This window comes from Elephantulus edwardii, unplaced genomic scaffold (genome assembly GCF_000299155.1).
Source record: "Elephantulus edwardii isolate Elephantulus edwardi_28Jun2011 unplaced genomic scaffold, EleEdw1.0 scaffold00214, whole genome shotgun sequence".
Lineage (NCBI taxonomy): Eukaryota > Metazoa > Chordata > Mammalia > Macroscelidea > Macroscelididae > Elephantulus > Elephantulus edwardii.
The window spans coordinates 2,373,602-2,385,959 of NW_006399964.1; the positions used below are offsets into that span (position 1 = coordinate 2,373,602).

The window sequence follows — 12,358 nt, forward strand, 5'->3', positions numbered from 1 at the left end:
TATGAGTCGGAAACAACTCGACGGCACATAACAACAACAACAAGTTCTCAAGTTAGTTGGAAACCAAGTGTGTGTTCTTGTTAAAATTTACCTGACCTTGAAATTGGTCTGCATTGAGTAAAGCTTGCATCATACAAATTTCATATGCACTTTCTCCTTTAAGTTTTTGAGGAAACATTTCTAAGATCAATGCCTTTGGAAGTCTTCTTTATCATATTAAAATTTAATGGGTCAATGGTGTTGCAAAATAATTTTGTTTTCACAACCAAATTATTCTTAAACTACTATTTCAGTTGGTCATTGATGTTCAAAGGAAACTTACTGTAAGAATTACTTTTTGCAACTAGAGAAAACTAGGCCAGAGGATTCCTTTTCTTTCTTCTTTTTTTAATTTCCAAGTTATCCATAGAATATCACCAGTCATGATTACATAATTATAACTTGGATTCTTTTTGCTCTTAATGGGAGTGCTTAATATATTTTGTTTGAATAGGGAAGGAATTTTGTCATTGAAATAGGAAATTTCATTTCATTTTTTTAAATTTAAAATTGTCTGAACCATTTAATGCTGATATCATGGTTAAAAACAAGTAACAAAATAGAAGAATGGCTCTTAGAGTAGTTTGGAAGCAACACATTTCTATCTACCTTAAACTCAGCTTTCCAACCTGTTGAGAAACACTGCAGTCTCCAAACCATAATTCTCTTCGTTCTCTTGGTTTCTACTCTGGAAGTAAGGCAAACTCTCCTGTGGTCCTCCTTAGGGCCAGCATTGTCAAACTCTATCTCAAGACTTTAAGGCATCTTATCAAGGGATGCAGTCCTTGGATGAGATAAAGATGAATAAAAGAGAGGAAGCCCTGTAAGGAGATGGATCGAAGCAGTGGCTGACAGTGAGCTTGAGCATGGCAGAGGCCATGAGAACAGCGCAGGAAGAGCAAGATTCCCATCTGTTGTTCATAGGGTCATGAGTCTTAGATGACTCAGTAGCACCTAATTACAACAACTACACAAGTTGTTTATTTTCCCCCTTTTTTACTATTATTATTGATTTAAATGAAAATTTACAGAGATCTTGGATTTCCATTCATTCATTGTTGCACTTTTCTCCCTGCTCACCCCTCCCCCCACCAGTTCGCTCTTTTCTTTGAAAAGTAAAAGAAAAATTCTTTCATTGTTTTACAATCCCTCCCCCCAAGTCCATTCCACTATGCAGCCTTCATTCTGGACTCATGTCATGACAATAATACCTGATCATATATGCCTTTTAAACAGTTCTCTCCTTCATCTGTTTCAATGCAGTATATATAATTTATCCCATTTTTCTCAGTCTCCCCATACCACCCCTGTGTCAGCCCCATTTTACAGAATTGGCACCATGCAGTATTTGTCCTTTTGTGACTGAGATGTTTCACTCAGCATAATGTCATCCAGGGTCACTCATTTGGAATAATATTGCATGAGTTCCTTGTTTTTTCAGTGCTGTGTAGCATTCCATTGTGTGAGTATACCACAGCTTCTCTATCCATTCATTTGTTGATGGGCACTTGGGTTGTTTCCAACTCCTTGCTATTGTGAACAAAGCTGCAATAAACATGGATGTGCATATATCTGCTTGGGTGGTGGTTATGGTTTCTTTGGGGTATATTCCCAGTAGTGGAATTGCTGAGTCAAATGGTATTTCTGTTTGCAACTTTTTGAGAAAGCACCATACTGCCTTCCATAGTGGCTGCACCATTTTACATTCCCACCAACAGTGAATCAGGGTTCCAGTTTATTAACAACCCCACCAGCATTTGTTGTTTGCTGTCCTGTTAAATTTTGCTGTTCTTTCTGGGGTGAGATGATGTAGTTGTTTTTATTTGAATCTCTCTTAAAGCTAGGGATTCTGAACATTTCTTCATGTGTTTGTTTGCCATCTGAATGTCTTCTTGGTGAAATGTCTGTTCATATCCTGTGCCCATTTTTCAGTTGGGGTGTTTACCTTTATCTTGTTGTGGTGCTCGAGTAATCCATAAATTCTAGATATAAGTCCCTTATCTGACATGTTATTACCAAATACTTTTTCCCAGTCTGTGGCTTCCTTTTTACCCTGTTGGAGAAGTTTTTGGATGTGCATCGGGATTTGATTCTTAGAAGGTCCCATTTAGGCCACCGCAGCGCGCTGCCTCAGCTTCGGGACGATCCATGGGAAGCAGCGAGGGTCAGGATGACAGATTACGGAGAGGAGCAGCGCAACGAGCTGGAGGCTTTGGAGTCCATCTACCCTGACTCCTTTACAGTACTCTCAGAAACGCCACCCAGTTTTACCATTACTGTGACATCTGAGGCTGGAGAAAATGATGAAACTGTCCAGACTACGCTCAAGTTTACACATAGTGAAAAATACCCAGATGAAGTTCCCCTTTATGAAATATTCTCCCAGGAAAATCTAGCAGATATTTTAAAATTATTAGCATCACAGGCAGAAGAAAACCTTGGTATGGTAATGATCTTTACTTTAGTGTCAGCTGTGCAAGAAAAATTAAATTAAATAGTAGACCAGATAAAAACCAGAAGAAGAAAAGAAACAAAAAGAAAAAGAAGCAGAAGAAGCTGAGAAGCAACTCTTTCATGGCACTCCTGTTACAACTGAAAATTTCCTAAGTTGGAAAGTCAAGTTTGATGCAGAACTCTTGGAAATTAAAAAGAAACGGATGAAAGAAGAGGAACAAGCAGGAAAAAATAAGTTAACAGGGAAACAGCTATTTGAAACAGATCATAATCTTGATAACGTCTGATATACAGTTCTTGGAGGATGCTGGAAATAACGTGGAAGTTGATGAGTCTTTGTTCCAAGAAATGGATGACTTGGAGCTGGAGGACGATGAGGATGACCCAGACTATAATCCTGCCGACCCAGAGAGTGACTTGACCGACTAATGGACTGTCCCCATCTGCGGAGAGGCGTGACTGCCACAGCAGCTGTGGCTGGGCTGAGACGGTTTCATTTTCCTTCCTTTTTTTTCTAAGAAAAAAGAATTTTCAGGAGAATATTCTTCTGATAGCTTTCATCATTGAACTTAATAAACTGACCTTAAAATTTAAAAAAAAAAAACAGATCCCATTTATCTATTTTATCCTCTCCTGGTTATAGATTTTTCAGGATGCTTGGAAGACTGTTGATGTTGTAGATTAGGACGTCTAGAAGTTGTTTCTTAAGGCCTTCATGTTTGAGTATTCTGACGTGCAAAGTGGTAGTTTCTGTACTATGAATGGATTCCAAGACCTCCGCGTAAAACAAGAATGAATGGATGCTCATGTCTGCATTTTCACTTGCCTCCTGTGAGCTTCCTCCTTGGCTTGTATCCCCTGTGCCTAAGCCAGGTCTCAGCCCTATTCTGCATCTCTGTGGTGCTGGTGTGTGCTGTTGAGTTGCCTGTGACTCATAATGACGTGATAAATAGTGGATCTGAGCCTTGCCCTGTTTCCATCTATAGGAAGTGTAACCAGAGGGCAGGTGTAAAGGAAGCAGAAAACCCTCAATTTGATGGTTGGGTGGGGTGAAGGAAATGGGAAGGCTCTTTTGTGAAAAACAATGTATTCAAACTTTGTAAATAAATCAGAATAACATTTAAAATTTTTTAAAAATTTTAAAGAAAGTCAAACTGAAAGGAAATATTGGAAAGAACATGTTTTCTGACTAAAGTCACTGAGGCAGGCTCTGTCTAAACAAAAGATGTTTAGCAGAACAGAAAAGAAAAAGGAAGTGTGGTTAGTTTATTGGGTGTGGTTTTACCCAAGAATTAAGGGCTGAGGTGATCAAAGCAAGCATTTACCCCGGCCCACCCAACTGTAATTTATCATATTCTTTCTACTACTTCCTTCTTTCAAAAAGTTATCAGAGTTCATTGTCATCTGTAGGTTTGCCCTTGGGGGAAGATTTGTATTCCTTTATGAGGGTTGTAGCAGGAGCAGCCTTACCTCACAGCACTGTACCAGGGGTAGCTGTAAGGTTGTGAAAGCTGCCTTTCCAGGTGACCTCAGCATCTTGGGCCTTCGGTACAGTGCCTCTTGATTAATGGTTCATCTCTGTTTCTAGACTTTACAGAGTCAAATTCCTGTCTCAGTGCTAAGTGTTTAACAGTAATCCCACTCCAGGGTTCACCCTCAAATCTCTTCTTTATAGGATTGCTTTTCTAAGTAGTTAAAACAATTTGAAAACTGCCATGATGTGTGAATTCATGGTGGTTATGTGTATGACTCAATTTTATAGAGAAAATAGACAATAAATCTATGAAAGTTCCGTTTGTTTACATTTGTTAAAAAGAAAAATAAAGTAGTGATACATCTTTAGTTATAATATAGTGATTTAAGTTCATTCCCATTTTCCATTCCTTGCTCTTTATAAATCTTATTAACAATTTTCCATTTCAGCAAGGTCCTTGTAAACGAATTTTTTTTAAATTGTTGTTATTGCTTAAACAGGTGAAGGGGCTTTTAACTGCTGCTGCTTTTTAAAGAAAAGTCTGAAAAACCACAAGTTTCCTGTGTGTATTTGTATTTACCATTTGAATGTCACTAAAGTACTTTCATTTTCTGAGAACAAGGACATCATCTGAAATACACATTTCCTATAAAAATAATAAATTGCTGACTTCTCATTGATTTTTTTTTTTTTTTTACATTAATGGCTTCTGTAGATCCATTCTCAGGGGAACCCAAACCTATATTGAATTATCACAGCCCTAAAAGCCTTGAGTTATAAAAAGAGCTAATAGAATCTGTGCTGTTTATGCTCAGCCTATTATCAGAGATGGCTGGCTAAAACTGGAAGTTATAGGAAGGATTTTATGCCATTGATCAGATAAAAGCGCACTCTGGTGACATAGTTGGAGTGTGGGAGGCAAGTGAGTACTCTCTTCCATGTGATTTACACTCATGAAAATCTGCTCAGGGGTCCTCTGTGAGACAATCGATTTGGTGACAGTGAGAAAGACAGGCAGTCCTGAGCAAGCCACTGACATCTACAGTGCTTGGGGCCCACACTGCACTGTCATCACCTAGAGCTAGTAGCAAGCAGAAACTCACAAATTCATTTCTGAGCGTCAGTCTGTCACTTCGGAGCCCAGCATAAAGCCGCCCACCCCCACCCCCAGCCTGGCTCGACCAGCTCGCCTTCTCTATGCCTCTGCACATTGGAATCTCTTAGTTTCTGAAAGGCTGGGTTTCTTGGTTTGGGTTTTTAGCAAGGGATAGGACATAGACTTGAGAGAGTTAGTGAGGGTAGGAGATTGAACAGGTATTAGCAGATATTTCTGTAAAGTGCCAGGTGGTAAATATTTTGGGCTTTGTGAGCCGTATTTGTCACAGCTATTAATTTCTGTCATGTGGCGCCAAAGCCTTAGGCATTGCTTAGAGGAATGGGATTGGCTAATTCGGATCCATTTGTCTACAGAAATATGCAGTGGCCCTGTGGCCTGCCAGCCCCTCAGTATTGACAGACTCCCCTGAAGTTTAGTTGTAAGCCCCAAATCTGTCTTCACTGTTCTTCTGTGGTCATTCATGAGCATGCTCAGAGTGCAAACAATTGGAATGTCTTGGTAGACATGCTCCCTGGTGGGGGGTTGACAAGTTGACAGTGTCTTTCAGCTCTGGTGTACACATAGGTATTCTTCTCGTGGTCCCTTTAATCTTCTGTTTCTTCCTACTTCTATGCTGGTGTTTCCTTGATGATTTTGCTGGTTTAAATGATCCCCGCATGTAGTACTAAAGTGCTATCACAAATAGTCATTGGTGTGCCTTCTGGAGAAAACACATGTTTAGGTCGGCTATGATCAGGCCTGTGTCTTTAAGCAGAAACATAAACAGCCCACGGTATAATCAAAGGCTAAAAATGTCATGAGCACAGGCTCATGGAAGCATAGTCCCTTAAGAAGAGTGGCTTAGTATTTTTAAGGCAGTGTTCAGGGAAGTTCCGGTGTCCCCGTCTGTAGGGAACTGTGCTGCTGGCCTGTAGCTGGTACCTCCCTGGTGGTTCGAATCCACCAGCTGCTCCACAGGAGAAAGATGGACAGTCTCCTCCATTGTGATTACAGCCTCTGAAAACACTTGGGAGCGTCAGCTGGGAGTTGGTTCCAACTTGACAGCAGTGAGTTTTGTTTAAAAAATGACTATTGGACATGATCACGAATAATGAGAATCAAATGCAATTCCAGAGTAAACTCACTCTAGAATAGTTCTACACGAACAGTTCATAAAGTGTTCCTTAATAGTAGAACATTATTTAAGTACATGCATAATAATAGTAGAGTGTTATTTAAGTAAATGCGTATTTCTGAGAGAAATGGAGGACAACACTCATTTTGAAGTTTTCACATGTTCATTTCCTGAAACTTGCTAAAACATGGAAGACAGTGATGAATCAAATCTCTTATAAAGCAAAACTCAAGAGAGCCAAGAGGATCCCTAAGTGGTCATTTTTAGATGCCCTCTGGTGGCCTGGTGATAAGGACTTAACACTAGCAGCCCAAAAACATGCGGCTTGGGTCCTCCAGCTGCTCCACAGAAGAAAGATGGACAGTGTCCTCCTGCAGGATTTACAGCCTCTGAAAATAGGAAGGTCACCTCCTGTCTGAGTCACTTCTGACTTGACAGGACATAACAACAACAACAGAGAAGTTAAGCTACAAAGCAGAGAAGTTAAAATTCTACTGCAGAGTGTCACACTACCTGTCCCTGTAGTCAAATTTGAGGGCTTAGAAAAGCAACCAGTGTTTTAGACTTGCGTATTTGCCAGTCACTCGCATAAAAGTGAATGTTTTTTCTACTGCAGTTTGATGATTGTGATTTCTTTCTACCCCTGTAGCAGTTGGACAACTACAAAAAAGAAACTCAGATGCCCTTTAAGACATAAAATAGGATAACTAGTAAAACATCTATGGGGACTCAAAAGGGGAAGGTATGGGAGCAGAGGGGTGAGGATTGGTAGGGATGGAAACCAGAGGGTTGCACAGTGTGGTGAGTGGAGGGAGGACGTGAAGGAAATGGGAAGGATCCAGTGGGAACCAGAAAAGATTGAGTAATGCTGGGCAAGGTTCAATGGTGATTGAGTTTCTAAAACATAATGCATGAGAATGGTTGTATAAAACACAGTGTATAAGAACTCTGTTAGCAAACCAATATAATATTTTAAAAAAGAAGCTCAGATACCTGTTGAATTCATCTTTCTAACCTCTCATTTAAAATATCATTGATACGTAGTGACATCATGTAACAGATGATTCTTAAAATCTGTGGCAGATCGTTCCTGCTGAAGGCTTAGTCTCCATATTAAAGAAGAGGAGTGACACTGCAGGAAGTCAGCCATCCCAAATGCAGCAGAAGCCATCCAAGCGAAGAGTGAGGTTCCAGGAAATAGACGAGAACTTGGATCAAGGTAAGTGCTCAGCACTGAGGGAGCACAGCGTCGGCGGCCAGCATTTACTGACAGATCTAGCTCTTGTATGATGTTTGACATAGAATGTTTGTTGCTTTGTCTTCTGTGAGAGAAAAAAACAGGAAATTAAGCTATTATCAGTTCTTAAATTATCTATTAATCTTTTGTTTCCTTAAGTTAGAAAGTTGCAGAATTCAACTTCTATCTTCTCTGTGCCACAAATAGTCCCTTAATGTTGAAAACTCATGTCAGTGTTCTTGTTTTACACTTGTGTTTGTGTGTCTCTTTTTGTCTTTTTAAAAAATGAATAGCCAATTATTATGTTTCATTGATGTAGAAAATACCTGTGGATTGTTGTTGTTGTTGTTAAGTGACATCGAGTCATAGATATCTCATAGCGACCCTATGAATGAAAGACCTGAACACTTGTATAACTTTCGTAGTTTCTCCACGTTCATAGAGTTTCCAGAGGCAAGCTATTCAGAAGTGGATGCCACTCCTGCTTCTAAGCTTGATTTAATTGGGGAGCTCCACCAAACGCTGTCCACCACGGGTAACCATTCTTGCATTTGACACATCATTTTCACAGTATTTAGCATCACAGCAACCACGAGTCACCTCTGTACAGCAAATGGACAGACCAGTGCTATGCCACTTAGAAGAATGTTCGACCAAAAACAATTAAAACCAGGCCTGAGGGCCGCAGATTAAAATCACCCACCTTTGACTTGGTAGTATAACTTTCTATCCACTAGGCCAGTAGAGCTCTCTCGTTGTTGTTGTCGTCGTCATTAAGTCAAGTCATAGATGACTCATAGTGACCCTGAACACTTGTATAACTTTCATCATTTCTCCAAGTTCATAGAGTTTCCGGAGACAAGCTATTTCAGAAGTGGATGCCACTCCTGCTTCCAAGCTTGTTTTAATCACAGATTACAAGCACATTTCTTCCTGACTGTGTGATTAAAGATGTCTCTGTAGGTGCTGGCTTTACCAGTTTGGAGCAGCTGTGGTCTTTTTTCCCTCCTGAGTTTATACTTAAGGTAGCAGATGGTGGTGCCTTGAGAAGTGCCTGCTTAAGTTAAGTGCTTAAGGCCTAAGTGAATGAGGTAAATGGAATATGGCCAAGAATCTGTTCATACTGCTTCTCACACAGCTTCCACACTCCATAAAAAAAAAAAAATTAAAACCTACTTACATTTATAAAATAATGGTATAAATATGCAGATATTCTTTCTGAACATTTCACAAAATGATAATAAATAATTTTGCCTTTTCACAGTTCTAATCTGATGGAAGGAGCCGTGGAAATGGCTCGTAATTCCCATCTGACCTCAGCACTTTGGATGGGTCTGTCTCCCCCAGATAAAGTGCTCAGTTCTTTTTTAGCTCCAGTTTGCACTGAAAAGTTGCCCAATGGATTTAGGACTCACAGTCTCCTATTTCATCGAAGTAGCTACTTGGGGCCACGTCATGTGAAAGATTGCATTTTATCATCTTGCAGATAAAAATACAGTCTATCCAGCAAGGTTGGAGGTGAGAGGGAGAGGGGTGGCGTTAAACCAAAAGAAAAAAAGATAGAAAGAAAGACATGAGCACCTTGAAAGCCTGTGCACTCGAATAAGTCCTGACTCGCACCGCCCCTCTGTCAGGTGTTTGAGGCTGTCAACCTTACGGGGACAGACTGCCTTGCCTTTCCCGCATGAAGGATTCAAACCCCTGACCTTGTGTCAGGAGCCTGAAATCTTAACATAACTCTTGCGGAACTGAAGACCATGTAAAAACCCATGTGAAGACCATGTATGAAGTCATCTTGAGAATTAAAAAAATTTCATGTAACGTGTTCATAATAAGGAAGGTTTATTCCTCATATCTGCAGCTTATGTAACATTTTAAGGAGCCTCCCTTTCTGTCAAAATCTCACTGACCACTGAGTCCTCTTCCTCTAAATCAACACTGTCCAGTAGGAGTATAACCTAAAGTTTGCAGTCACTGTGTTCTGGTGGGTTGTTTTGGTTTGGGTTTTTGTTTTTTTTTTTAATAAAATGTTGCATACTTTAATTTCAGGACAAAATAAACAAAGAAAACTCAAAATACACAGCTTCCAACCTCATTGTTGAGGAAGGGAATGAGGCCAGAGGCCCTTGCATCCTGCCTCACACACAGGCCAGCACAGAAAATACTAGCTGTCAGCAGATGGAGCCAGGTGGGAGAGAGAGACTCAGAGCTGCTGTGGGAGCCACAGGGATGCGATACAGGGGAGATGGGACCTGTTACAGTAGGAACTTTTAATCTAATTGCCCCAAGCAGGATGCATGCTCATCACCCTCCAGTGGGGGGAATCTCATCAGGAGCTGGCTTCCTCAGCTGTCACCTCATCTTCATCAGTGCCTAAGCCCATCTTGATCATGCGGTATATGTGGTTGGAGTGAGTCTGGGGCTCCTCAAGGGAGAAGCCAGAAGAGAGCAGTGCAGTTTCCAACAGCAGCAGCACCAGGCCCTTCACAGCTTTGTCATTCTGTCCACCTCCGCCTTCTGTGTGAGCGTCTCAACAATCGGATGACTGGGGCTGATCTCCAGGTGCTCTCTGGCCATCATGTAGCCCTTTGTCGAGTTGTCCTGAAGCGCCTGTGCTTTCATGATCTACTCCATCTTGGCCGTCCAGCCATATGTGCTGGTCACAGTGCAGCAGGGTGAAGATACAAACCTATTGGAGACTGTCACCTTCTCAACCTTCTTATCCAAAATTCATGAGCTTTCAGAGGTTCTCAGACTTGGCCTTGCTCTCGTCCATTTCCTTTTTCTCCTCTTCATCCTAAGGTAGTTCTAGGCCCTCTTTGGTGACAGAAACCAGGCTCTTCCCATCAAACTCCTTGAGCTGCCGCAGACAGTACTCTTCAACAAATTCAGTCACATACACAGCCTCAGAGACCTGCTTGAGCACTCGTTCCTAAAAACAGAGTTGGCCGCCTGCTCTTTGCTCTCCCCAGTGATGTAATAGATGGACTTCTGGGTCTCCTTCATGCAAGACACATATTCTGAGGGAGAAGTCATCTCATCTCCAGACTGGGAAGTGTGACAGCGAAGTAGCTCAGAAAGGCGGCGCCGGTTAGTAGAATCTTCATGGATTCCAAGCTTTAAGTTTTTAGGGAAAGCCTCATAGAATTTCTTGTCGTTCTCTTGTCTTCTGCCAACTCAGAGAAGAGCTCAAGGCACTTCTTGACGATGTTTCTGCACACGACCTTCAAGGAAGAAGTACATTGATCGGGAAGAACTGAACAAGACTAAGCCCATTTGGACCCGGAATCCTGAAGCCATCGCACAGGAGGAATATGGTGAGGTATGCAAGAGCCACACTAATGATGGGAAGACCGCTTGGCAGTCAAGCCCTTCTCAACAGAGGGCCAGCTGGAGTTCAGGACGTTGCTCTTTATTCCTCGCCGGGCTCCCTTTGATTTCTTTGAGAACAGGAAGAAAAGTTTATGTTCGCCATGTGTTCATCATGGACAGTTGTGATGAGTTGACACCAGAGTATCTGAACTGCATCCGTGGTGTGGTTCACTCTGTTGCAGCATTTCACGAGAACTGTGAGGGGCAGATCCTCAGAGTGAACCACACCACGGATGGAGTTCAGATACTCTGCCAAGCGGTCTTCCCGTCATTAGTGTGGCTCTTGTAGACCTCGCCATATTCCTCCTGTGCAATGTCTTCAGGATTCCAGGTCCAAATGGGCTTAGTCTTGTTCATTTCTTCCTGATCAATTTATTTCTTCCTATTTTTTTTTTTTGTTTTCTTTTTCTTGTCTTCACCACTGTCATCCTCCTCATCTGAACCCACATCTTCTGTCTTGGGCTTCTCTCCATCATCCTTATCTTCCTCTCCCTCACTTTTCTCTTCGGTCTCACCGTCACTGATTTCCTTCTCTCGTTCTTTCTCCACATAGAGGGTGATGGGGGAGCCTGTGAGCTGTGAGGGCTTCTCCACTACTTCTTTGACTCGTCTTTCATCTAAGTACTCTGTCTGGTCTTCTTTAAAATGACTTTCGTACTCCGACCAGTGGGCTCACCACGGTCAGCACCAACTGTGAAGGAACCCCCAGCGGAAGACTCCCAGGCATACTGCGTATCATCACGTGCTTTGTAGTGACACCACTTTCTCTGCCACCAGATATGCAGAATAAAAAGCCAGCACCAAACTGACCAATCATGGAGATGTCTGCACCAGCCTGCAGAGCCTCCAGAAAGGCTTTGGTACCAGTCTTGGCAGTTGTTCCCAAATTATTTATGAGATCAGCCTTGGTCATGCCAATGCCTGTGTCCACAAGGGTCAGAGTATGTTCCTGGGGGTTAGGGATGATGTCACTTTTTTTGTCCAACTTGGAAGGTTCTTTTGGGCTCTCATAGAACATCTTGTTTAATGCATCAGAAGCATTGGAGATCAACTCCCTAAGGAAAATGTCCTTGTTGGAATAGAACCTATTAATGATTAGAGACATGAGTTGGGCAATCTCTGCCTGAGAGGCAAAGGTCTCCACCTCCTCCTCTCCATGGTGCACCTCCTCAGACATCTGGATGAAAAGGTGTCAAAGAGGTGAGGGCAAGGTCCAGGACCAGGCAACACAAGGCTCGCCAGCTGTGCGGGTCTGACTCGGGAGAGCGCTGCAGTCACCATATTCTTAAAAAGAGAGACAGAAATAAAAAATAAATCACCAACTAACCAAACCAGGAGGCATTCATTTTAATAGTGTACTTAACCCTGTATATCATATGTAATATATATCATATGATCATCTGACTCGATATGCCCCATACCAGTCCATCTCATCTCTCTAGTGCCTAGTATGTCAATATTTATGCACTCCATTTCTTTCTTAACAATTTCTAATTTTCCTACATTCATGGTTCTCACATTCCATGTTCCAATTACTAGTGTCTGCTTACA

The 12,358-nt window shown here is 41.7% G+C and overlaps 1 protein-coding gene and 1 pseudogene across 1 annotated transcript in view; both read left to right on the top strand.

The window, feature by feature from the left end:
- Nucleotides 1-12,358, top strand: part of CNST (consortin, connexin sorting protein) — a 121,414-nt gene that overhangs the window by 97,190 nt on the left and 11,866 nt on the right. Inside the window, exon 11 of the mRNA XM_006897740.1 lies at nucleotides 7,282-7,417. Coding sequence (XP_006897802.1) covers nucleotides 7,282-7,417 — 136 coding nt within the window. The remainder of the gene's footprint in view (nucleotides 1-7,281; nucleotides 7,418-12,358) is intronic.
- On the top strand, nucleotides 2,210-2,922 carry LOC102848883 (annotated as a pseudogene).